Raw genomic sequence first — 27,079 nt, 5'->3', positions numbered from 1 at the left:
TTTATTGAGCAGGTACTTCTGGATACAGGAATACAAAGTACATGAGGTAAAGCCATGCCTTGGACCCTTACAGTAACAGGGAAACACCACAGGACCACAGTCCCTTCAAGAATAGGCAGGGCAGAGCAAGGCCCCCGGGATGTGCCAAGGACAGCAGAGGTCAGAGGAGGCAGAGGCCCCCCGGGATGGCCCTGGCAACACGGCACCTTGCCCATGGAGATAACCCTTATTAACCAGAGAGGTGAGGTATGCTTTCTGAGTGTATCACTGTTTAGACAGTAAACGATCCGAGAGACAACTGCTGTTGAGCATTCACAGTGGGACCATGATGGCTCGGGTTCACGTGGCGCTGGCTGGCGGCTGGCGGCTCACATCAGGACCTCAGTGCCCCCAGAGGGTCGCTGCTCTCCACCTCCTGTTCTTCATAGTCCTGGAAGGCAGAGGGCTGTGATACTGGGGTGGGGAGGCTCCTTCTGCAGCTGTCCCTCCTGGGGACCCTGGTCTGCCCTGGGGCCTAAAGTGTGCCTTGCCCCAGGTGCACACATCACAGGAGCCTTCAGGCTCACTGCTGCCTCAATGGGGGTGGGAGGGGGGGAGGGAGGGAAGGAGGGAAGGGGCTAGTCAGGGCCACTTATGTTGGGGCTGCACAAGCATGATGGTGGTTCCCATCTCCAACAGCACCACGGGAATATTTACATCACTAGGAAGGTGAGGGTTAGCGAGTAGTGATTGAAATCATAAACTTCATAAGGAAAACACTAAAGCAGGTGACTGCAAGAAGGCGCCACTCCCTGCCAGAGAGCCCTGTTAAGCCTCCTGCTATCACGAGCTGAGTGGCACCGAGGGTTTGACAAGCAGCACGCCACAGGTTAGCAAAGGTTCCTCAAGGGTGTTTGGGATGGACAGAGTTGGGGCTGGTGCCCCACTCCAATATAAAAGTCAGAGCATGTAGCCTGTTGGTGTCCTGGTCTCAGGGGACCTATTACTAGAACTTTTTGGTCACTGAATCTAGCTGAACTCTGCTTCTGGAATGTGCTCCCTTTGCTCCAGGGGACATGCATGAAGCTGACAGTACCCTTGGAGAAGGCACAATCTGGGAGGTGTGGAGTGCACGGAACAGTTTAACGCCCCATCCTCCACAGACTTTTCAAATGATGGCAGCTTCAACAAACCCGCACTAGTGAGTAAACAGTCCAGCAGAGGCCACTGTTGAAATCTGGACACAGTGTTTTTATGTGAGTTAAAAAATAAAGTAAGATTTGTGACGTGGTTATTTTCAACCTGTTGAAAAGACAATTTAATCTGCAATCATGCACACTACTAGTCAAGGATACCAACTCACTGTTTACATCTATTGCAGTAAATAACCTTAAAGTGTTTTTGCAAGAAAACTTTGTAGTTCAGTGACAACCTGTAAAAATTCAACTATACAGCCAGGTGTGGTGGCACTTGGGAGGCAGAAGAGGGTAAACCTCTATGAGTTCTGGATGATCTGTCCTACATAGTGAGTTCCAGGACAGCTGAGTAAATAAATACTATGTGTATTTGATATAATGGGGGTTTCCACAGTCAGTTTGTAAAAATTGAACTATACCGTAATTTGTGGGAGAAAAATGCATTCTAAGCACTAAACTGACGCAGCAATCTGGCTTTGGCTAATACTACACAGGGTTGGCAACCCAGAGAAGCCAAGATTCAAATTTTCCCTTGGGCCAAAGACACTCCTGGCCATAAGGCAGCCTCTAGTTTGAGGCTGAGCACTCTGAACAGAAAACTATCCTCTGGGTTTGCTGTCTGAGGTACATCCTAGAGGGGTGGCTCTTCCTGGGGGCTGCAACTCCACTGAGCTTCGTTGGAAGGCAGCATACTGCACGCCAACTGAGCCCTGGCCTAGAGTGAAGTGCAAACTCACTGTGAAGGGGTCACCGGAGGTCTCTGGGGGTGCCGACGCTGAGCTCTCATACACAGGGTTTGAGATATTCTCAGGCTGCTGCTTGCCAAAAGCCAAGACGTCGATGTCCTCTTCTGACTATTAAGAAAGAAAACCACAGGGGTGAGAGGCAGGACTGTCCCCAAGGCATTCTTCACATCAGAAGTCTTTTCAGCAGTGCCGTTAAGATGACTGATGTGTGACAGAAGGCACTGGGCCCAAGTGACAACTTACATGTCTGCCTAGGTGAGTCTCCCAAGTTTACCCACACAGCATCTCCATCCTCTTGGAATGTTCCCATGACTCATGCTGCCAATTCTCCTACCCTAAGCACTGATGAGCCCTGTTACCCTGGAGTTGTGTGGCCATCCCTGAACTTAGAAAGATCATATATGTACTATAAGTGATGGCTTAAATGTTCTTGTCCAAACGCTCATTGAAATTTAGTCCCCATCAGGAGTGATGAGGACAGGAGACTTGATTCTGCTGTGGCATTTGCAGATAAGACCTTTGGGTGGTAGTTTACGGTTTACAGCAGGACAAAGCATAACCCAGCGGGACTGTGACTCTGTAAGAACTGGTGCTCAGGCCAGGACTGGGCTCTGCCTCCCTGGGATTCTCTGTACTCTGTTGAAAACTTGGCACAGGGTGTAGCCAGAAAGCCTTACCAGGTGTAGCCACATGGACGTCAGTGACCCAGCTTTCAGGTCTGTGAGCGGAACAGCCCTCTGTTGATTGTAAGTAATCTAGTTTATGGTCTTTTGGTTATAGTAGGAGATGTTTTTGAGAGTTGCCTCTGAGCTTATAGATAGACCTGCTATCTATGTGGAATGAGGTTTGCTGGCTAGAGAGTGAAGCTGTGCAGGCATTAGACCCTGATCCCTAACTCTCAGGGCCACTCTTGACGTCCACGCCTACCATGGGGGGGCACTTGTCTAGACATTCCTCCCAGGAAGCAGGAGCAGGGGTCGGGGTGGGCATTCTAGTTGCTGTAAGCAAATACCAGCACCTGAGTGAGGACATACTGAGGTAGCCCAGCCCTGGAGCTGGCCGTTGGAGTGGGCCTGATGTACTGTGTTTCTCTAGAACCCATTGGGAGGTATGACTGTCACCAGTAGGAGGTGAAGCCTGGTGTAAGTCGCCATGACTGGTTTGGTGTGAATTGAGACTGTCCTGATGTCCTGTTGCTTCTGCGTGCGCCTCCTAACATTTCAGTTTCCTGTGAGTTGAGGTAGCATGAGGCCCTTGTCAAAAGTCAAGCTATGCCAGCCCTGGCCTTGGACTTGTCAGTCTCCACAGCCACAAGGCAATAAACACATGGTCTTTGTAAATCTCCCAGCCCTAGGCATTGTGGTGGTGTTTGTTTTGTGTATGTGCAGGTGTACATGGGCCAATGCGTGCATATGTATGCAGACAGAGGACGACCTCAGGCATTATCCATTCTCTTTTAAGACTTGTCCTCCCACTGAACCTGGGGCGTGCCACTTCCGCTAGACTGGCTAGTGCACCTCAGAGACTTTCTCTCTCCCCAGTGCTGGCTCTACAAGCACAGGCCATTGAACTTGACTTTTATTATGTGGGATCTCAGGGTTGAACTCGAGTCCTTGTGGTTGCAAAGCAAGCATTTTAGTAGCTGAGCTGCTCTCCAGCTCTTTCTTTGCATTTTGTTTTTCTTTTCTTTTTTCTCTTTATTTTTATTATTTATTTATTTTTTTACAAGATCTCAGTGCATAGCTCAGCTGGCTGTGAAGTTGCGGTGTACCCCAGGCTGGCCTGGAACTCATGATTCTGTTGTGCCCACCTGCTGAGCACTGGGATTACAGGTGTGTACGGCATGCACAGGAAACAGGAGAGGCAGCTCATCACTGCAGGCTCAGTTCTCTCTCTTACCTCAAAATTCTGGAAGCCAATTGTTCTCTGGTTTAGTCGGAAGTAGGAATAGGCAGCCAGAGCAACCGCACCAGTGACTAAGATGACAGCACAGACTATGCCTGTCCCCAGGCCAGTGTGGGCAGGAGTCTGCAAACAGAAAGGGAAGGGGTCAGTTCTTAAGCTGGTGATACCCCAGAGATAAGTCTAAGTTCACTGCTCCTGCTTGCCCAGGTACCATGCAGTGACTCATAAAAACATTGTTAAATTAACACGAGTCTAGGCCTCATTACTGCCAGGGCCCATTTCTTACAATAACCTAAAGAGACATGGACAGTCATTTCCCCCAATTGTATATGGGTGAACTAAGACAAACACTTGCTAAGTACTTGTCCAAACCACACAGCTTTCTAGAGAGAGAACAGGCTTTAAAGCCTGTCTGTTTGGAGCTTATATGCACAATCACCATGCTATGGATCTTTCTAGCAGCTCACCTCATGTGGCCCGGGGAAATGGTAGGGTACTAATAATGACCACAGCCAGCCTTCCTGGAGCATGCAGGCTGTGCCAGCAGCCACTGTGAGGGTTCAATGTTTCTTCATGTGGTCTCCCCAGGTCAGGGAAGTACTGTAAACCCCTCTGCACACACCGGGTAGATGGGAAAACACGCTCAGACACTCAAATCAGGTTATGATCTCTCACTTCCCTTCCCCTGACTCTTCTTTCCCGTTTGATCAACGGGGTGGACTGGGAGCTGGTGGGAACGGACACTGGGAAATGCACATGTGACATGGGAGCTTCCTGGCTCCTCACTGAATACTCACAGCTGGCATGGGAGGGGCTTTCAAAGGCTCAGAAATGACATGAATGAGCCCGTTGGAGGCGATGATGTCCCACTGCAGGATGGCTCTCCCATCCACAAACCTGGTCTCCTAGGGAAACGAGGAGAGGGAGAGTGAGACCCATGACCTCTTCCTCTCTCCCCACATAGGCAGTTTCCCTCAGGGCCCAGACTTCAGCCTAGCCTTCCTGTGTGCTGTCAAACACCTGTTGACTTTATGTCACCAGACAAGCTGGTCTGAGGGCTGCAGAGACCTGTGACCTTATTTCTCTAATCCTCTGTGTGACAGATGAGCTATCAGAAGGAAATGGAGTGTCCATGATCACTCTAGCAGTGAGTGGTAAACCCCAGGGCTCAGGCTCTGGCTCACACCACACCCCTAGGGGAGGGTTTTCCTTTTAGGTGGAACTGGGGTTCCATGTCCCACCTTCGGAGTTAGGTCACATTCTGACAGATTCAGGTGGCTTGGATGTGCATGGATGTTGAAGGAGAACTGATCTACAGCATTGCCACCTAGGACTCATCATGTCACGCACTGGTCTCTACACATCATTAACTGAAGCACTGAACCCCTGACAGACTATGGAGTAGAATTCACAGACACTGTGTCATCAATGCCACCACTATCACCACCACCATCACCGTCACCATCATCATTGTAATCACCATCACCACTGTCACTGTCACCACCATCACCACTGTCACCACCAGCGCCACCGTCACTGTCACCGTCACCACTGTCATGACCACCACCATCATCAACGTTGTCACCCTCATCCTTATGTATCAGATGAGAAAACAACTCAGAGTAGTTAGGTAGACTACTTCATCCCACGGTCATTTGACTTCGAAGCTCACACATTAATGCCTGAGACATAATAACAAATGGACAGAACAAAGCATCTTCAAAACAGTTTCATTTCTCTGGCTGGGAGGTGGTGGTGCACACACCTTTAATCCCAGTGCTCTGGAGGCAGAGGCAGGCATATCTCTGAGTTCAAGGCTAGCCTGGTCTACAGAGCAAATTCCAGGTCAGCCAGGGATGTGCAGAGAAACCCTGTCTTGAAAAAAAATGCAACCAACCAAACAAATAACAAAAATAAAACAAAAATAGTTTCATTTCTCAGTCCTCATTAACCCATCTCCCAATCTATTGCCAAGGTTCTGAGGTGGCCTGTCAGTATACAATGTCACAGCCACAGTTTGCATTCGTACCATCTGTGGACTTAAAGCTGACTTTCCTATTATAATAGTTGATGTCTATTGAGTGTCTACTGCATGCTTGGAGCTTTGCATGTGCTTTCTCTAGCTCTCTCAACAAGTCCAGAGGCTTTTCATACTTGGTGGAGCTGGTCCTGACTGGAGGTGATGAGTAGCTGGCTTCCCAGCCTCGTCCTCAGAACGGTACCATTGACAAGGTCATTGTAAAAAGAGACACTGGCATTAGTGAGGTGATGCTCGATGTCCCGCCCAGACAGGGTCTAGGGAAAAAGCAGAGACACAGTCAGTTCTGAGCAACAGCTGAAAATAACAAGTTTGTCCTAGGTGTTTGGTTCTGGGGGTCCTTCCTAAGGCTCACATGTAGCTAACATGTGGAACGTCATCTTCATTCTCTACAGCCAGTTTTCTGGAGGGGTCCAGAGCAGGCCTGGAGGAGCACCAGGCAGACAGAGGTGTTGCTCTCTGGAGCTCAGAGTCTGCCGGTCAGCTCCATGGGATGGGTGTTAAACCAGTCCACTCCTCCTCCTTGGACCACATCATGAGGAAGTTGGCGTGCTGGACGCATTGCGACAGGGCCTGATTCCTCTTCCCTCCCTGGCTCCTTGCCTCTGGCCCCTTATTGCCTTCCCCGACTCTGGGTTCAGCCTGTGACCTGCTGGTGTCTCGTCAGCAAGCATGGCCAGAGGACTGAACAGCACCCGTGTAGTGGGTTTGCACTAGGCACTCGTGCTCCCTGCCACGGCTGGTTTAGTCTGCTTGGCTGTGAGAGTCCTGCAGGGCAGAGGAGTCCAGCTGGGACTGCTGACTGCCCAGACTGGAAGTGGCAGCCGCTCATCATCTGTGTGTGCTTATGGGGTACAGCGCCCCTCTGTATCTGGGGTAGGCATTGCTGTTTGCTTGTTCTGACAAGGTCCTGCACTGTTACTTAATCCTAAGTAAATTACAGAAAATTACAGGAGGGATTTGTAACATGCTCTTGTGGTGGTGACAGATAATGCATTCTTGTCTAAAAGTGCAGGTATCATGAACTCCACTCACCGTATTTTCCAGTAGCCTACTGTTCTGTGGCACAAAGAGGGTGCCACGGATGGACAGGTCAGTCAGGTGTTTCAGGAATGCCTGGCCTCGGGCTGAGCTGTTGGAATATGCCAGCACATCCTGGGGAGCAGAAATAAGTGGTCAGATGGGCCTCCCTGGTGTGGGACTTGGGTTGGCTACAGGAGCTGGCGTGGGCCTGTGGGGGAGCACTAGGATGGTGTTCCCTTTTCTCAGTGAATCCGTCTAGGATGCTCTGCTCTGCTCTACGCTGGGTGAGGGCATGCTTGTGTCCTGCCACGGGTTACCACTCCATCTTGCAGAGAACATCTGGCTCCATTTTGAGTGCAGACACAGGGTGGCACTACATGCCAAGCTTGCACAAAGACATCGTCACCTGTCTAACAGGAGCCACGGAGCATGGGCTGATAAACAACTCACTCTCAGAAGTGAAAAACAGCAGCCTATGGATTTACTCTACATTCCAGACTGATGAAGATGAAACCTCCTCACCCACAGAATGACAGACACCTAACACCTGTCCTCACTGATCCGTCATCCAGCCATCTGGTGCGGCACACGCGTCTCATGATGGATGGACAGAGACCTCCAGACTGCTAGGACTTCAGCTCAGCAAAGCCACCACTGCTTGCTGAGGCCCGCTCATCTGCAGTTCAGCCAGACTTGCCCAGCCCTGAGCCGCACCTGCCCTGAGCCCCCAAGCTGCCCTCCAGCCTCTGTTACCAGGTTCTTGGGATATCTAACCACCTGGGGTGACTGAGCATTGAGTCAGTTCTCTGCCTTCCATAAGGCCTCTTGGAGCACTGTGGCCTCTTTAACCCTTTTGTAGCCATTCTGTTGCGAATGTATGTGTGTATATTACTGGCTGAAGTACAATAGAAGGTCCAAGAGTTAGCATTAGTAATTGGTAGTGGAATAAAAGAACCCATGGTTGCCAGTGGTCATATTGAGGGCACAGACGGTTACATGGTAAACTGCAACCAATAAAAGTGACATAGCTTGTAAATTTACTGAGAATTAATAAATTCTGATGCTATGGAAAGACAAAAAGGTGTCCATTTGCTTCTGATATAGTGTGCTCATGATATAAGAAATGGTCATGCCGGGCGGTGGTGGCGCACGCCTTTAATCCCAGCACTCGGGAGGCAGAGGCAGGCGGATCTCTGTGAGTTCGAGGCCGGGCTGGACTGATAGCCTCCAAAACAATACAGAGAAACCCTGTCTCGTAAAAAACAACAACAACAAAAAAGAAATGGTCATGCCATTTTTTTGTCTTGTCAGTTTCTTAAACTGTTTTAGATGCAAACACAGGCAATACCTGTGTTGCATTGATGAATCCAGAAGTTTCCATGTGCTTACAGTGTCACAATATCAAGTTATTTAAAGATCACAGCCACCCCGTGAAGCTGCTATGCTCATGGAGCTCCCCTCCACCCATGAGGGCCTATGCTCTCAATCTCAACTGTGAGTCTGTGGCTTCTTTCAAAGCTTTACTTCTTCATTAGAAGTTTGCAGGCAAGCCTCCCTGCTGGAGCAAAGCCAAACAGACGGGGTACATACTTCCAGGAAGTTCGTGCGCGAGGATGAGGACATGAGGACTTGCAGCAGGTTCCCATTGCACGAGAAGCCATCTCCCACATAGCCGGCCTTGCAAGTGCAGTTCACATCTGGAAAGGAGAGACACAGGGCCATGCCCAGTGAGGTGAGGCCTGGGCCACCATGCTCACTCTCGGGAACAGGCTGGCCTGGCAGAGGTGCTGAGAGCTATCTGGCCTGGAGCCTGCAGTAGATGGGACAATGACCTTTCATCCGGTAGCAGAAGACATCCCACATTTCACTCTTGTTGGGCCTGATTCCGTAGTCCACTATGCCAACAACGTTTGAACCACACTTTGGAGAGGCATAGGTTGTGGGGTAGCCAACTCGCCCACTCTCCAGCCAGCCAGCTGAGCAGAGGTGATAGCTGGCCTGCAGAGACAGGGCATGACTGGGTTAGTTATAATGTCCCGTTTGCTGTGTAATCATTCGGGTAATTCTGATCCCTATCCAGACTGCAAACTCTATGGAGCCTGTTGAACTCCTGTGCCTAGAATATAGTAGGTCACTAAACTTTTGTCCATCAAGCCATTGGATGAATGCCCCTGGCATTCCTTCTTTCTCTAGGTGTCCAGGCATTTCATTATATTCCAGCCATGAACCCAAGACACTCTTCTGCTTATGAATGAGCAAAGCTCTAACTAGTGACAGACTTCTAATTCATCATGACCACCATTGCCATCATCACCCCTGTGTGGCTGTAATTTAAAACCTTTATCATGAGGTTAAGATGATTGAGGCATGGGGTGATAATGTTTACCCCAAGAACCATAGATGGTCTAACAAAACCCTCAGTGCCAGGCATGGAAAACTCTTCTCCAGCTGTTGGTCAATGGAGTCCAGGAGACTTCCCAAACAATACAGGCTTCTGTCATTGCCCTTGACTGTCTCCCAGAACCGGCAGGTAAGACCCTATTGCTGAAGACACTCTGCACTCTGACAGAGGAGCCTACTTGGAGACCTCCTCCCTGAGGACTAGCTCTAACAGCATTGGAAGGTAGTATGCAAGGTGCCAAGGAGAAAAACAATCAACAGTCCTACCTAGCTGTCAAGCTTACAAACAGAAACAACTAGCATGGCACAGATTTCCAAAGGTCTAATGATGCATGTCTATCTTGGAGGTGACCAACAGCTATCTAATGGGACTTAAGGCCTGCTCAACAGGAGGGAATTCACTGACGGGTGCTGTAAACCAAGCCAACTACCAGTGTCTGCTGAGGTCATGCACACTAGAGGAGACCCTACTACAGCCATTTTCTTAAGCCAGTATAATTTCTAACTACATTCTAAATACTTATACTCACAGATAAGGATAGCTCTCATCCCTCATTAAAGGAACCCTTTTTTTTTATAGCAGATGGAGCCTATTATAGATATCTACAACTGATCAAAATGCAGACAACATGTGACTGTGGGGTGCCCAGCATCAGCTGTTAAGTCTACAACACAATTCCTAACCCTAAGGCTTAGTGGAAGAGAGGACAGAAAAGCAGAAAGAGCCAGAGGACCAGGTCATCTGCTGAGACAAGTGTCCTCTATGTATGGCAGGGACTCACAACAACATGGTTGCCTAATCAAGACATTCGTAAGGATAGCATCAGTTGACATGCCAATGTGAATGAGAAATTTCACAAGGCCCATCCGCTGATGAAGAGCTACAGGTGGTCAACGGCTTCTGAGAGAGGAAGAATCTGAGGTCCCTGCTAAGTTCCCAGCCTCATATGGTCAGCCCTAAATAATCAAGTGAGTAACACAAAATGGACTCGCAGGGCGTGTGTATGTGTGCGCATGTGTGTATTAAATTAAAGAAGAGGCCATGAATTTGAGAAGGAGTATGGGGCACGTAGGAAGAGTGGAAATGATGTAAATATGGTACTTATGTAAGAAATTTGCACAATGTTATTTTAAAAAAGATGACTGAGACAAAATAAGTTGCTTAGAGTCATACAGCCAGTACCTCGAGGATTCAAATGCACCTAGTTTATCCCTAACTTCTCGATAATCAAAAGCTGAGCTCCTGCACTCCACACTACTGTTAGTCCTGTACACACACACATACACATGCACACACACACACACACACACACTATCACAGTCCTCTACACACATACACATGCACACACACACACTACCACAGTCCTCTACACACACACACACTACCATAGTCTGTACACACATACACATGCATACACACACACTACCACAATCCTCTACACACACACACACACTACCATAGTCCTATACACACACACACTAATAATCCTATACACACACACTACCATAGTCCTGTACATGAGCACACACACACACTAATAATCCTGTAAACACACACTAGCATAGTCCTGTACACACATGCACACACACACTATATAGTCCTGTACATACACACATATACACTACTATAGTCCTGTACAAACATACTACCATAGTCCTGTACACACACTCACAAAAAACTACCATAGTCTGTACACACATACACATACACACACACACACTACCACAGTCCTGTACACATACACACATACATACACACACACACTACATAGTCCTGTACACACACACACACACACACACTACATAGTCCTGTACATACACACACATACACTATTATAGTCCTTTACAAGCAAACACACTACCATAGTCCTGTACACACACACACACAAACTACCATAGTCCTGTACACACACACATACACATGCACACACACACACACTATCACAGTCCTCTACACACATACACATGCACACACACACACACTACCACAGTCCTCTACACACACACACACTACCATAGTCTGTACACACATACACATGCATACACACACTACCACAATCCTCTACACACACACACACACTATCATAGTCCTATACACCCACACACTAATAATCCTATACACACACACTACCATAGTCCTGTACATGAGCACACACACACACTAATAATCCTGTAAACACACACTAGCATAGTCCTGTACACACATGCACACACACACTATATAGTCCTGTACATACACACATATCCACTACTATTCCTGTACAAACATACTACCATAGTCCTGTACACACACTCACAAAAAACTACCATAGTCTGTACACACATACACATACACACACACACACTACCACAGTCCTGTACACATACACACATACACACACACACACACTACATAGTCCTGTACATACACACACATACACTATTATAGTCCTTTACAAGCAAACACACTACCATAGTCCTGTACACACACACACACAAACTACCATAGTCCTGTACACACACACACACACTTCTACCATAGTCCTGTACACACACACACACTTCTACCATAGTCCTGTATACACACATATACTGACACACACACACAAACTACCATAGTCCTGTACACACACACACACACACACACACGCACACACACCTCCCATAGTCCTGAACACACACACAAAGCTACCATAGTCCTGTACATACACACACACACACACACACACACAACTACCACAGTCCTGTATACACACACACACACACACACACACACACACACACACAGTCCTGTATAGACACACCAGGACTAAAGGCTTCACATTGATTGATTGATCACAACAAGCAAGATTCAGCCCCGCCAGAAGCCAGATCCTAGCATCAAGGGCTTTGCCCCTTGGGAAGGTCTGAAGAAAGGTAGCAGGCTCTGGCTGTGGAGGCTGGAGGAAGGCTGTAAAACCAGATCAGGGCCCTGGTCCCTCTGTAGCTTGTGGGAATCACCAGCTGGCAGTTTCTTGGTGCTAAAGGCAGCCTGACCAGAGAGCACCGTTCCTTCCTGCTGGGGTGGAAGCCTGCAGCCGCCAGCGCTTCCTTTATCAGTCCCTGGAATCCTAACTGTTTAGTGGCTTCAGGGAGACCCTGCCTAGGCTGTGGTTATTAGCCTTACTAGCTAGCAGCCAGCTGTGGCGCTTGCTAGCACTACACTCTGCTTCCTTGATGTGGCCTCTGGTGACACTGGATATTACATTTAGCCTCCTGAGCCCGTTTCCCTATGTGTACAACAGAAGGACACTGACCCCCAGGGATGTGGTAAGGATACCAACACGACACCCTGCACAGTTCTGCACACACGGTAGATACCTGACTTTGGACTGATGAGCTCCCCAGGGCTGCAGGACTCTCCTGTGCTGGCTTTCCCAGGGATGCCTGCACACCCTCCTCCCTGATGGCTCTGCCTGGAGTATCTGCTTAACTAGGAACCCACCTTCTGGGCATAGGAGAGCTGGTTGTAGGTGGCCATAGATGCAGCTTCGTTGGCACAGGCCTCTTTGGCTTTGTCAAAGGTCAGTTTGTACTGGCCCAGTGGGGAACGCAGATGGAACACCCCAACGGTCATGTCTAGAAGAGGGAGATCATGCATTTAGTGTGCATGGTTGGCAGGGATTGACGTAAGAGACTTGGGAAGCCGCTTTCCTAACTGTCGCAGAGGGTCCCGGGGAGGCCATTTCCTCTTCAAGTTGTGCTGAGGCACACCACTTGAAATACTTGTTCTTTTAGTCATATAAACTTGGCTGGAGAGACGGCTTAGCAGTGAAGAGCACTGGCCATGCTTTCAACGCAGCGCCCACACAGCAGCTCACAACTGTCTGTAACTCCAGTCCCAGGGGATCCAACGCCCTCTCTGGCTTCTGCAGGCCCTGCACACACATTAACGGTGGTGACTACCTCAGCCATCTCCCCTGACACAGGTCAACCCTCTCACTGTCCGTTTCCTCTTAGCACACTGCCTCCGCATCTTCTCTGGGTTCATCAGTGCAGGCATTTGGGGGCTCCGCTGCAGGCCCAGGCCTCTACTGCACATCTCTGCAAAACCTCTCTCATCTCACCTAGACAGATCTCTTCGCTATCTGAAAGAAGTGGGTTTTTTGTTGTTGTTATTGTTGTTGCTTTTCTTTGTTTCTTGAGACAGGGTCTCATTATTTAGTCCTGCCTCATCTGGGAGTTTCTACATGGACAGAGCTGACCTCAAATGCACAGAAATTTATCTACCTCTGTGTCCTGAGTGTTTGGATTAAAGGCATGTATTATTATGCCCACCCTCTCTGTTTTTAAAAGAAGATTCTTTTAAAAGAAAATTCATGTAAAGCATAAAATTGGCTCTTTTGGTAATTTTAAGTGCACATCTTTTAAATATATGTATGTTGTTGGGCAAGCATCAGTGCTATCCATTTACAGCACATTTCCACAATCCCAACGAAGTCTCTCTCTACCATTAAACACTCACTTCCCACTCGCGCCTTCTCTGCTGCCCTGTGGGAGGCTCTCTTCTATTCTCTCTTCTCATGAACCTACCTGGTTTAGGCTTCTCTGACCCATGAAGTGGCTGTCTTTTTGTGTCCGGCTTATGTCACTTAATGTAACATGCCGAGGCTCGTTAGTCCATGTAGCATCTATCAGAATTTCTGATGCTTTCCGGGTGAGTGTTGCCCCATTGCATGGATGTGCTGCGTTTGTTTATCCACCCACAGAAGTTCTTGCTGTGTTGCTTCTACCTTGCAGCTGTTCTGCAGCTGTAGATATTGGCATGCAAGAAGCTAGGGTTTCTGAGCCCCTGCTTTCACCTTCCTGCTTTCTATTCCTGCTCTTTCATTATAGCTGCAAGAACATAGGGTAAAATTTTGTCTCTGTTTTACTATGTTTCCCCCCTTATTTTATTTATTTATTTATTTTGGTTTTTACGAGACAGGGTTTCTCTGTATTGTATTGGAGGCTGTTGGTCTAGCCTGGCCTCGAACTCACAGAGATCTGCCTGCCTCTGCCTCCCGAGTGCTGGGATTAAAGGCGTGCGCCACCACCGCCTGGCCCCCCTTATTTCATATTCATTCAAGTTTCCCTGCTATGCTGGGTCTCTCCTGAGAGGAACGGTCTATGCCTTCCATGTCCCTGCATTTTTGAGGCATGCCTCAGGGTTTGATGTAGTACAAGTAGTGTTAAATCAATAGTTGCTGTTGAGATCTGAAAAAAAAAACCTCAAATATCAACAACAAAAAACTCTCTAAGGCCAGGCGGTGGTGGCGCACGCCTTTAATCCCAGCACTCGGGAGGCAGAGGCAGGCAGATCTCTGTGAGTTCGAGGCCAGGCTAGACCAACAGCCTCCAATACAATACAGAGAAACCCTGTCTCGTAAAAACCAAAAAAAAAAAAAAACCCAAAAAAAAACAAACAAAAAACTCTCTAAGTTGATCTTGTGTGACATCTCCAGTCAATGCTTGTAGGGCACAATACATAGTAACTTGGGTCACTTTTGAAATCAATGAAGTTCTGCTCTCTCAAGCTCCCAACTGGGCTCTTTGTGATTTTCCTGTGGGGTTTCGGCAGGCCCTACCTGCTGGGCCTCTACACTGAGGGCTTTATTAACCTGCGAGGTTATCATACCCTGTTCAAACCGTCTTCAGAGTGCATGTGCTATATGCTGGCCACCGTGGGAGAGCAAGAAGCTGCTGAGAAACTGCTGCTGCGAGGGACAGCCTCTTCTTTGTTATTGACCACCCTAAGCTGTGCTTCCCAGATTTGATGCCAGCCAATGGGTGTGAGGGTTGCTAAGCAACATGGGAAAGGCAAACACTGGGAGGGTCCTTAGAAGCCCTCCCACTTCTAACCTTCAAGGTCCTGTTGCGAGTTGAATCTCCTGCCTCAGCGGGTCTGGATAATGAATGTGTGTGGATTCTTTAGTTTCTGTTTTATCTTTCTTTTTCTCCCCTGCACATACACCCTCACCCAAACCCAGAGAGGAAGGTGTGCTGGGCCAGGGCTCCAGCTGCACTGACCCTGGAAGTGGAGGTCTGCACAGGTGGCGTCTGGGTGACACTGTCCATTGTCCTGTAGGCAGCGGTCCAGGGGTAGCTGTTCAGGCTCACAGTCCAGTCCATCCCCCACATAGTGGCTCTTACATTCACACTTGTGCCTGCCCTGAGGAAGGAGGACAGGAAAAGGTGAAAACATTCCCCAGGGTTCCAAGTGCCAGCGGACACCCATCCGTCACAGGAGCAGTTCGGAAAGACCAGCATGCTGGGCCCTGTGCAAGTGGGATAAAGGTGGTCTTTTCTGTGCAGGCTCATCGTGAAAGGCCGCCTTCATTCTCAGGGCAAATGCTGCCGTCTCTGAGCCCCTCCCTCCACAGCACCCTGCAGGAAGCAACTCTTGACCGCTACTCCAGCACATGGGCCACCCGTCGCTGGTCTTTCTCGCTCTGTGCCAGGGTTGGGCACTGACACCGAGCACTACCCCATTTCTCTAGTTGTGCACACACTCCTGGAATGCAGAGACGCGTCTGTTTTCCCATGCCCTTGGCACCTGCTTTGAGACCACTGGGGTCAGGACTTAGGGGAAGTTGGAAAGGAGCACAGAAGACCCCCCCCCATGGCAGCAGCTCTCAACCTTCCTTACACCGTGGCCCTTTAACAGAGTCCACATACCGTGGGACCCCCAACCATGAAATTATTTCATCGCTACTTATAACTGTAATTTTGCTACTGTTACGAATCATAATGTAAATATTTGATACGCAGGATATCTGATATGTGGTCCCCAAAGGGGCTGTGACCCCATCAGCTTCCCTTAATGTGGGCGTCGCCTCTACCTGCAGCAGAAGCTACTGAGTGATGTTGGCACAGCCCTATTAACTAAACAGCAGACCTTACGTGGGCTTCACTGAATTTGACTCCGATGTCTTCTACTGCTGAGGACAGAAAACCGCATTAACCCCGACTTTTACTAGAAACAGGCCAAGGTGGGAAGACAGTGTGCAGAGGCCAGAGGGAAGAAGAGCCAGGCAGCTGAGGACAGCAGGGTGAACTGGGGGGCTGCTATCTCAAACGTCTCCATGGAAGTGGGACTCACTGGGCCAGTCATCCTGCAGGTGGCGTGCTCATGACATCCACCGTTGACACCGTCTGCACAGGGGTCTATCTCTGTGCAGCTGTGGCCATCTCCCTGGTAGCCCTTCTGGCAGCTGCAGGAGACTTGGGTGCCCTTCTGGGAGCACTTGGCGACCTTTGCACAGCCCCCGTTGTTCTGTTTGCAGAAATCCACAACTGCGAGAGAGAGGGGGGGGAGGGCTTCATGTGCCGCTGTCTGGGGCTGTCAGTCAGCTTTGCACAGTGGATGGCAAGGGGGTGAGCAGGTCCTCACATGGTCATGCCTTTGGTCTTCCTGATCTGTGAGCTCTCCACTGGTTTGTATGTGATGCATGTCCTATGACACCCTGATACACTTGTCACACGTGCATAGGACAGCTTTGATAGTAACTGTCAGAATACACTGGGAGTTTTGATGTTAGGACCCCCCCACCCCGTATGTCCTGGCTAACATGACAGTCTGGAATCATCTGAGCGAGTCCCAGTTGAGGGACTGCTCAGATACAGATCTGACTGACCCAGGACCATGTCTGTAAGAGACTGTCTTGATTGATGACTAATACAGGAGGGCCTACCCTAGTCCACTCCGGGTGGCACCATCCCTAGGCAGGTGAGTCTGGGATTTTCATGAAAGCAGACTGAGCATAAGCCAGTGAGCGAGATAACATCCATGGATTTTGCTTCAGTCCCACTTGAGTTCCTGCCCTGATTTCCTTCACTGAGAAGACTGTGGCCTCAAAATGTCAGCCAAATAAATTCTTTTCTACCTAAGTTGTCTTTGGTCAGAGTGTTTTATCACAGTAACAGAAAAGCAAACTAGAAAAGCATGTGTGCGCGCATGTGTGTGTGCGTGTGTGTGCGTGCCCGTGTGTGCGTGCGCGCGTGCGTGTGGGTATAAGGTTAGTACAATAAGGGACACCCTGTGAGACAGATATCTCCAACCTGTTCTAACAGTCAGTCTCAGGCTCTTGCTTGACCTGGAAAGGTAGAGCAGGTAGAGTGTGCAGGGCTGGGGGGAAACCCAGGTTGCTGGGCCTCACTGTGTTATGTTTGCTTTTATGGCCTTCTGTTTCCCCAAATTTCAATCCGATATTAGTCTATCTGGAGCTGCAGGAGTAGCTGGGAAGCTGTCTTATGTCTCTTACGTGTGCCTATGTGCAGTTACGGGAGCCACGTGAGACCCTGAGGGCATCAGCTTGGGGGTCAAGAGCCTCCTCTCGGGCAGCAGGTAGAGGGAGCTTTGCCTTCGCCGCGCTGCTGACTAAGTGCGGACCCCTCTGGGACGTCTGGCAGGAGGCCACAGAAGGGCAGATGTGGCAAGATTACGGTGTAAAGCATATTTCTCTGTGGGAGCCTTTACTCAGGAAACACACGTGGCTGGGGCTGCTCACCACCCCCACCTCTTTTTCTGTTGTAACAGAGTCCAAGGTGGAACTGCTATGGCTTGTCTAACAAGATGGTGGCATTTCCCAGCTCTCTTGCAGCTAGGGAAGAAAAATGATGAGCGCCAGATAACTGGTGGGAGGTCTGATTTTTAGCAGCTTTTGGGATGGAAATTTGCCTCCTTCTTCTCCCTTCTCCATCCTACAGTCTGGGTGTGCCAGCTCTGAAACTCCCTTCAAACTGTCACACAGACAGAGGGAGCACTCACTCACCTCACCTGTCACACAGACAGAGGGAGCACTCACTCACTTCACAGACAGAGGGAGCACTCACTCACCTCACCTGTCACATAGACAGAGGGAGCACTCACTCACCTCACCTGTCACACAGACAGAGGGAGCACTCACTCACCTCACCTGTCACACAGACAGAGGGAGCACTCACTCACCTCACCTGTCACAGACAGAGGGAGCACTCACTCACCTCACCTGTCACACAGACAGAGGGAGCACTCACTCACCTCACCTGTCACACAGAGGGAGCACTCACTCACCTCACCTGTCACACAGACAGAGGGAGCACTCACTCACTTCACCTGTCACACAGACAGAGGGAGCACTCACTCACCTCACCTGTCACACAGAGGGAGCACTGACTCACTTCACCTGTCACACAGACAGAGGGAGCACTCACTCACTTCACAGACAGAGGGAGCACTCACTCACCTCACCTGACACTGTGTGCCCGCACACATCTAAGCAGCTGTGGACTAACAGTGGATGCTGGGTGTGACTCGGGGGCGGAGTGCTTGCCTAGCATTTGAAAGGCTCTGGTTTCATTCTCACTCACAGGTCGATGGGGCCAGAACATACAGACTTCAGTCCTAACTTTTTCTTCCTAATGCTGAAGTCAGCTTCTGAGGTTTTGAAGCAAGACTATTTGTTGAGTTAGAAAAATGCTATAAAAGACAGGACACCTTGGTTTGCAAAGCAATTGAAAAGTTTAAAGTCATGGCTTGGGAGGTAGGCAGGGCAACCGTGAGGGAACTATTGATGAAACCGAGTCCCAAAGAGGGTGGGCCCCAGCAGTGATCACACCCTGCTCCATCCTGTGCGGGCGGGCGGGCGGGCGGGCGGGCGGGCGGGCGGATGGCTGTTCCCCAAGTGTGCAAAGACGACTCACCTGTGCACGTGATGCCATCTCCTTCGTAATTCAAGCCACACACACACGTGTTATTCTCCATGCACGTGGCATGCACAGAACAAGGGGGAACGCACACGGGAAACACAACTGCAAAGAAAGAGGCCATCTTTCACCCCGCGCCCCGCAGCGCAGCTTCCCCTATGCGCCTCCCGAGGCTTCTTTTCAGACGGTTCGTGAGTGGCAGAAAGATGGGGTGATTAGCTGAGGACCCCCCCCACCTCAGAGATTCTGACATATGTCTGCAGAGCAGCTCAGATTATGATGCACAGGCTGCAACTATTTAAAATGTATCCCTCCAAACTTGTAAGCAGTTTGCCCTAAGGACATGGCTACCAGGCAGAGATGAGACTGAAGAGAAATTTGACTGGGGGCGTGTGGCGCGCGGGGTCCGGATGGCGCTGTGGTGTGCTTGGGCAGCCTGGAGCTGAGGGTATTTAGGTGATACACAGAGATGGAAGCAAAGTCAGCACACTATCGGGGCTGCTGAAGCCGTGCAAGAGTCCTCCAGGGAGGAGGGCATGCCATTGATTTAGGCAGAGTAGTTTGGCCTTCACATCTTAGGCCTTTCAGAGCACAGAGACCTGGGTTTCCGAAAATAAAGAGCAGCTGCGTTTGACATGGCAGAGACAAACACGAGGGACTTGGAAGCAATCCCAGCAACCCTTTCCTCGCACAGCGTACAGTTTACACGTGTGAGCAAGGTGAGGCGGGCTGCCCACAGCCACTCATGCAGTCAGCAGCAGAATCAGGGAGCACGGCTAGTCTCAGGACCCCAAAGCCCGAGTTGTGCGGTCATCTCTTGATTTCTGTCACCGTGCATCTGGGCCTGAGTTCCACCATTACGGGCATTCTCACTGCATGGTGTTTAGATTTGAGTAAAGTTTTTTCATCAGGTTTTTCTGACCCACAACCTCCTGAGGTCCAAGCCACAGTTCAAACCACTGTTCACAGGTGGGAGGGAGCACCCACAGGTGAAGCGGAAGCACCCACAGGTGAAGCAGGAACACCCACAGGCGGAATCGGGAGCACCCACAGGCAGAAGCAGGAGCACCCACACTGTCATTTTCTCAGCTGTCACTCAGATTCCAACCTCACTTGCACTCCCTCCACAGGGTCCCCTGTAGCTAAGGGCTGCCAGTGGCTGGCCCCTCCCCCAACAGACCTGTGAGTGTGTCACAGAAGCGGCCTGTCCACCCTGCTTCACAGAGGCACTGCCCAGAGCCTGTGATTCCCTCGTCGCACTGTCCATGCTCTGAGCAGCCACAGGCTGTAACAGAAACCAGAGTGTTCAGTGACCAGAGTGCCCAGTGGTTAGTGACCAGAGTGCCCAGTGACCAGAGTGCCCAGTGACCAGAGTGCCCAGTGGTTAGTGACCAGAGTGCCTGTGGTTAGTGACCAGAGTGCCCAGTGGTTAGTGACCATAGTGCCCAGTGGTTAGTGACCAGCAGCTGATGTCTGCTCAGCCCCACTTACTGCCTGCCTGCTACTGGGATTGTCAGTATGAGCCTCCTATCATAGTCATCATTTCCCCCAAATTCCAAAAACAGCTTACCCACAGCCCAGGCTCCACTACATAACGGGAGCACAGGAAAACCACACTAGATAAGGCCCTGATCCCAGGGCTTACAGAGGCCTAAACAGTTTCTGAATGTATGATAGTAAGTGCTGCCGGGCAGTGGTGGCCCACGCCTTTAACCCCAGCACTCGGGAGGTAGAGGCAGGCAGGTCTCTGTGAGTTTGAGGCCAGCCTGATCTACAAAGTGAGTTCCAGGACAGCCAAGGCTACACAGAGAAACCCTGTCTCAAAAAACAACAACAAAAAAAATCACCCCCCCAAAAAACCCCCAAAAGTCACAGAAGTAGCGTGCCATGGGGCATGTCACAGAACAGATGGGAGTAACAACTTCATTGATGGCTTCTTGCTTGAGAAATCTGTTTAAAAAGAAAATTTAAAACCATGCACCAGCTCTGCTTACCACTTCAGTATGGCTGTGCCAGCCCAAGTCACCATCATCAGCCTTCCTACTTGTTCCCCTCAGTGTGCACTCCACAGGGAGATCTGCCCCCACACACAGTGTGACTCCACAGGGAGATCTGCCCCTCACACACAGTGTGACTCCACAGGGAGATCTGCCCCCCCCCACACAGTGTGACTCCACAGGGAGATCTGTCCCCCCACACACAGTGTGCACTCCACAGGGAGATCTGCCCCTCACACACACACAGTGTGACTCCACAGGGAGATCTGCCCCCCACACACAGTGTGCACTCCACAGGGAGATCTGCCCCCCCACACACAGTGTGACTCCACAGGGAGATCTGCCCCCCCCACAGTGTGACTCCACAGGGAGATCTGCCCCCACACACAGTGTGACTCCACAGGGAGATCTGCCCCCCCCCCACACACAGTGTGACTCCACAGGGAGATCTGCCCCCCCACACAGTGTGCACTCCACAGGGCAGTAGATCTGCCCCCCCCCACACAGTGTGACTCCACAGGGAGATCTGCCCCCCCCACAGTGTGCACTCCACAGGGAGATCTGCCCCTCACACACACAGTGTGACTCCACAGGGAGATCTGCCCCCCCCCACACAGTGTGCACTCCACAGGGAGATCTGCCCCCCACACAGTGTGCACTCCACAGGGAGATCTGCCCCCCCCCCCACACACAGTGTGACTCCACAGGGAGATCTGCCCCCCCACACACAGTGTGCTCTCCACAGGGCAGTTAGAGTGATCCTTTCCAATCTGCTCACAACAGCTCGGGTTCCAACCTTCCCTGGCTGCCTTGCCTGTCCCACTTAGAATAGATGCTGAGTAATTTTCTCTGGTCTAGAATTTCCTGCGTGCTCTGGCTCCTGGTGACCTCAGGCTTCCTTTCCTCCACCCTCCCCTCCTGACACACTCTACCGCTGCATTTGCTCTCCTGTAGAAAAGCCACCCTGATTTGTGCATGAGTACAGTGGCCCCTGGTGACACAGGCCATTTAAATGTCAGCTAAGTAGGATGAAAGCTGGAGTCCTCCTCACAGGTTCTGAGTGCTCAGTGGTGCTGTCTGCCTGCTCTTGATGGTCCTGGAGCTCCGACTCTGTGTGAGTCTTCTGTTCAGATCTGTTACCTGCTTACGCACGCCCACAGCTGTTATGATGGCTTTTGTTTCTTTGCACTCTTCGATGAGGGTAGAATGTTGTCCCTACATCCCTCTAGCCTGTGTACCTGACTCTTAGGACAATCCCAAGCTGGCAAGTGCATCGCTAATCTCTTCCCGCTTTGGTTTCTTCATCAACGTCTTCCTACTTCAGGCTGTGCCAAGGATTAAATGCAGCATTGTATGTGCCTGGCACACGACAGATACTTGGTACGTGCTCATGGTCCCCATGTAAGAGTCAAAAGACTCAGTGAGCGGGTGTGGCTCAGCCACAGGCTCCTTGGTGGCTTCAGCGACTGCAAGTTCAATTGTAGAAGTGAGGCTCTTCCAAGGCATGACCGCTAGGACTGCATGCAAGAAGGGAAAAAGCACACAGAGCAGGTGGATGAGAGAAAGGGAAGCGGGCGGCATTAGTGAGGGCAGGAGCACAAGCTACAGATAGGCTAACACAGGCAAGCGGCCACATACGCTGACAGTCAGGCCCAAATCTCCCTGGCCAGCACAGTTCGCAGGCCGTCCCGTTGAAACCGGTGTTGCACTGGCACTGTCCGGTGGCTGAGTACTGATCAAGGCAGACACCCCGGTTATTACAAGGTGTATCCGGTCCTCCAGGGCAGGCTGGAAGAAAACGAAACAGCAGTGACCACAGTCTCCCAGACCAGGGCAACACAGCTTTGCTGTAAACACAGTCAGTCTTGACATCCTCTAGTGGCCCCGGGGGTCAGTGCACACACAGGAAAAGCCACTGGCCTCTGGGACCTGAGTGTCCTGTGTCTGATCTGACTCTGCCTTGGCGTGGCCGTAGGCTGAACTGCATGTTGTAATGGGGCCAAGAGACGTGGGTAAGCCTGGGCCAAGTCGTGAACCGACTCCGAGCTTTAGTTTTTTGTAGCTCTAAATGAGGGTGGTGATGGCAATAGTGACACTGACACCTTGCAGCTTGACCTATACCACACCAGTACCTAGAGGACCAAATGGCATAATCTGAGGGTACTTTTTAAGTTTATTTGACAAAGCCTTATGTATCCCAGGCTGGCCTTGAACTTGTTGTGTAGCCAAGGTTGAGCTTGAACTTTCGATCCTCCTGCCTGCACCTCCTGAGCAATGGGGTTATGTGTGCCCTCACACCTCCAGTGCTGCACTGAATCAAAGCCAGGGCTTTGTACATTCAAGGTAAGAATTCTACCATCTGAGCTGCAGCTCTGATCTCTGAGAGTGTCTTAGAAATCTGCAGGGATAAGTGAATTTAAAGGTTTCTAATGCTTTTGGCAGCACTCCACATTTCAATGACGGAAGCTGAGAGCCTGGTGACTGGGCTCAGTCCAGCGTGTCCCTGCAGAGTCTACAGCAGGGTGTAGAGTGTAGACCATGAGTGGGATGCACGTGGCAGTGAGAACACCATGGCTTCTGGAGTCTGGGACCTTGGCTTGCTTCTTAATTTTCTGAGCTTCTGTTTCTCATCTATTTAGGGGCTGGCTGTGGGGTTGTTATCCAGACCCCAGTATGTGTGAGCAACCAACAGTGGCCTACTATGCGTGTGCCTCGTAGACCTTTGTTAAGCATTGCTGCTAACCTAGAAGTTGTATCCGAGTTTCCAATTGAGACCAAACTCCCTTTGACTAGGAGACAGCCTGTAACTTAAAGGAAAGCATGGCCCACAAAATCCTAACAGTACATCACTGTTCAAAGACAGAATCATGTCAAAGCACTTATACAGACATACTTCCCAACATTATGGACACTGCATAGAAACCAGAAAGAAATAATGAGGCATGCATTTTAAATCACCAGGGAGAATGTCTGTATTCTAATTTTATTACCACTATTATTTATTTATTATTATTTCTGCAGTACTGGGAATTAAGCCTTACACATGCTGGCCATATGCTCTACTAAGGACCTGTTTTCGGGGGCTGGAGAGATGGCTCAGTGGTTAAGGATCTATTTTTTAAGTCTTTTTTTTTTAATTTTTTTTTGAGACAGGGTATAAGTAAGTCTTTTTTTTTCAATTTTTTTTGAGACAGGGTATAAGTTGCCCAGGCTGTCCTTGTAAGTACTTTTACTTTAAAGTTCAGGTTGTCCAGGACATGTGGTCCCCGATTCAGCCTCCTAACTAGCTGGGACTACAGGGCCTGCTGTCAGACCCAGCTGTAGCCTGGTTTTAAACATGAAAGTAGATGTACAGTAGGATCTCAGAAGAACACAAAATATGAAGATGGGAGGAACGACGAACACTCAACTGTTCAGAGACCTGGATTAGGGCCTGGGATTCATGAGGTGGGATTCACCACATCCTTAGAATCTGGGCACAGCCTAACCAGGTGGTGGTGGCGCACACCTTTAATCCCAGCACTCAGGAGGCAGAGGCAGGCAGATCTCTGTGATTCTGAGGCCAGCCTGGTCTACAGAGCGAGTTCCAGAACTGTAACGAGCATTCTTCCCACCAGCCTGGTCCCAGAGCCGCATCAGTCCCAAATGAACATGCAGGATGCTATATTAATTATGAAGCCGTTGGCCGTTTTCTATGGTTTCTTCTTGGCTAGCTCTGACTTAAGTATTACCCACAACTACTATATATATATATTTTTTTTTGGGGTTTTTTTTTTTTTTGTCTTTATGAGACAGGGTTTCTCTGTATTGCTTTGGAGGTTGTCGGTCCAGCCCGGCCTCGAACTCACAGAGATCCGCCTGCCTCTGCCTCCTGAGTGCTGGGATTAAAGGCATGTGCCACCACCGCCCGGCTAATATATATATTTCTATAAGGTCTTATCTTACCAAGGATGCCAGCCTCAGGCATCTTCTCTTCCAGGGATCACATGGCAACTCCCTACTCTTTACTACATTTCCCAGAATCCTCTTTGACCCCAAGTCCTACCTATCTTGCTTCCCTATTGGCCAACAGTGCTTTATTTATCAACCAATCAGACAAACACACACAGAAAGACTTCCCCCATCATAGGACATTCCCTGCAGTTACACAGAGAAACCCTGTCTTGCAAGACTAAAGAGGGAAAAAAAGCAACAGCTTGCCCTTGCCCCTTTAGAATCAAGGAGAAGGGATGCCCTCACCTTGACAGTGTGGCAGGAAGTAGCCCTTGCAGCACCTGGGGATCGGGATCACCAGGGTGCACAGCTGTTGGCAGCCTTCCAGGCTTCTCATGAAAGGCGCTGGGCTGTAGAGACACTTCTGCTTCACACCCTAGAGGGAGGAGATGTGAGGTTGTGACCTTCCTCCACTGGGCTGGGCTGCTGGGGCTCTAGCACCTCCTAGTGGAGGGTCTTGGTACTACTGAGGCTGAAGATGGGGATTTTCAAGGCAGGCCAAGAGGGAAGGGAGAGGGGCACAATAGGGGCCCTGAGCAGAGACCCTCCCCCTTGGAGCTGTTTGCAGATGGCGTGGGGAGAGGCAGATTCCTATCACACATATCCGCAACAAGGAAGGGGTGAGATCCACATTGTGTGTGCATGTATGTGTGGGTTTGTGTGTGTGTGGGGTTGTGTGTGTGAGGGATGTGTTATGCATGTGTGTGGGCATGTGTGTGAGGTATGTGTATGTGTGTGTGTGATGTGTATATATGTATGTGTGTGAAGGATGTGTTCTGCATGTGTGTGAGCCAGTGTGTGTGTGAGGTATGTATATGTGCGTATGTGGGATGTGTGTATATGTGTGTGTGTGTGTGAGGGATGTGTGTGTGTGTGTGTGTGTGTGTGTGTGTGAGGGATGTGTGATTGTGTGTGGGGCATATGTGTATGTGTGAGGGATGGTTGTGTGTGTGTGTGTGTGTGTGTGTGTGTATGTGTGTATGTGTAGGGAAGAGGTTGATGTGGGTGTCCTCCTTACTGCTCTCCATATTACATATTGAGACTGGGTCTCTCACTGAATCTAGAGTTCACTGGCTGTACAGTGAGCCTCAGGGATCCTCCTGCTCCATTTCCCAGGGTTGGGATTACAGGTACCAGCTTATGCTTTTTATGTGAGTGCTAAGGATTTGAACTCAGGTCCTCATGCTTCTTAAGCAGGTACTGTACTGACTGAGGCTTTCCACAACCACAAAGACTTGTTTTGTAGATGCTCTACTAGCAGGAAGGCCTTGACTATTGCTGAGGAGTAAACTCAAGCTTCAGCCCTGAGTCACAGCCCTGGCCCCTGACTCTAGAATAAGTAATGAAGATGGCACCTCACAAGCATGCACTCTGTGCCAACCACTGGGAGGCAGCTCCCCTTGAAACTGGCGTTTTCCTACTGACTACACAGAGACCTGTTAGCTCACTCTGTTCTACAGAGTCAACATAAGCAGGTCGTGTGACTCTGCACAGACTATGGAATCTGTCCCCACACCCGTGGACTGGAGACTGATGGCCTCAGCTGTCCCCACACAGCTTTCTGATCTTTAGTTGAAGTGTCGCTTCTTACCAGCTGTGTGACCTTGGTCTGACTGCCCTCTTTCTCTGAAACTCATTTTCTCTTCATATGTTCATCTCCCAGCACACAACAGCTAACAATGTCCACTGTTTTCATGATTACAATGATTTTCTACTCTCTTCTAGGGCATTTGTAACTCCATGAACTTTCAAAACAGTTTCTAAAAGGTGGAGAGTGCATTGACAGGCTGGCTGGATTGAGAACACTTATCGTACACTTGAAACACACTCACCCCACCCCACCCCCAGACTCCAGAAGACTGAGGTCTGAAAATGAAACAATCTATGGATATACCACCTTGAATGAGTCTGTTCTTGTATGAAAATGGAACATCCCCATTGACCTCCAGATGTCATGATTCATAATTACCTTCGGTTTGCTCCATCGTGGGCATCTGGGAGTAGTGACACAGCTCCCACAGTCCCCCTGGGGTGCAAGATGAGAAACTTTAATATCAAGAACACTGGCAATCACAAGGAAATGTCCCTGGCTAATGTCTGGGTGAGTTCATTAAGAAT

General features: G+C 49.9%; 1 protein-coding gene across 1 annotated transcript in view; it reads right to left on the bottom strand.

Moving 5' to 3' along the window:
* Window positions 1-27,079, bottom strand: part of Stab2 (stabilin 2) — a 160,839-nt gene continuing 133,760 nt past the window's right edge. Inside the window, exons 54-69 of the mRNA XM_040755138.1 lie at window positions 26,931-26,987; window positions 25,208-25,337; window positions 22,607-22,756; window positions 20,152-20,256; window positions 18,969-19,076; window positions 16,387-16,580; window positions 15,315-15,456; window positions 12,751-12,884; window positions 8,720-8,885; window positions 8,478-8,584; window positions 6,900-7,019; window positions 5,981-6,121; window positions 4,624-4,731; window positions 3,821-3,949; window positions 1,913-2,029; window positions 1-430 (exon numbers count right to left, since the gene is read on the bottom strand). Coding sequence (XP_040611072.1) covers window positions 374-430; window positions 1,913-2,029; window positions 3,821-3,949; window positions 4,624-4,731; window positions 5,981-6,121; window positions 6,900-7,019; window positions 8,478-8,584; window positions 8,720-8,885; window positions 12,751-12,884; window positions 15,315-15,456; window positions 16,387-16,580; window positions 18,969-19,076; window positions 20,152-20,256; window positions 22,607-22,756; window positions 25,208-25,337; window positions 26,931-26,987 — 1,965 coding nt within the window. The 3' untranslated portion in view covers window positions 1-373. The remainder of the gene's footprint in view (window positions 431-1,912; window positions 2,030-3,820; window positions 3,950-4,623; window positions 4,732-5,980; window positions 6,122-6,899; window positions 7,020-8,477; window positions 8,585-8,719; window positions 8,886-12,750; window positions 12,885-15,314; window positions 15,457-16,386; window positions 16,581-18,968; window positions 19,077-20,151; window positions 20,257-22,606; window positions 22,757-25,207; window positions 25,338-26,930; window positions 26,988-27,079) is intronic.

The sequence above is a fragment of the Mesocricetus auratus genome, unplaced genomic scaffold (assembly GCF_017639785.1).
Source record: "Mesocricetus auratus isolate SY011 unplaced genomic scaffold, BCM_Maur_2.0 Super-Scaffold_100011, whole genome shotgun sequence".
NCBI classification, from domain to species: Eukaryota; Metazoa; Chordata; class Mammalia; order Rodentia; family Cricetidae; genus Mesocricetus; species Mesocricetus auratus.
The sequence above is the reverse complement of the archived record's forward strand: the minus strand, read 5'-3'. Positions and strand labels throughout refer to the sequence as shown.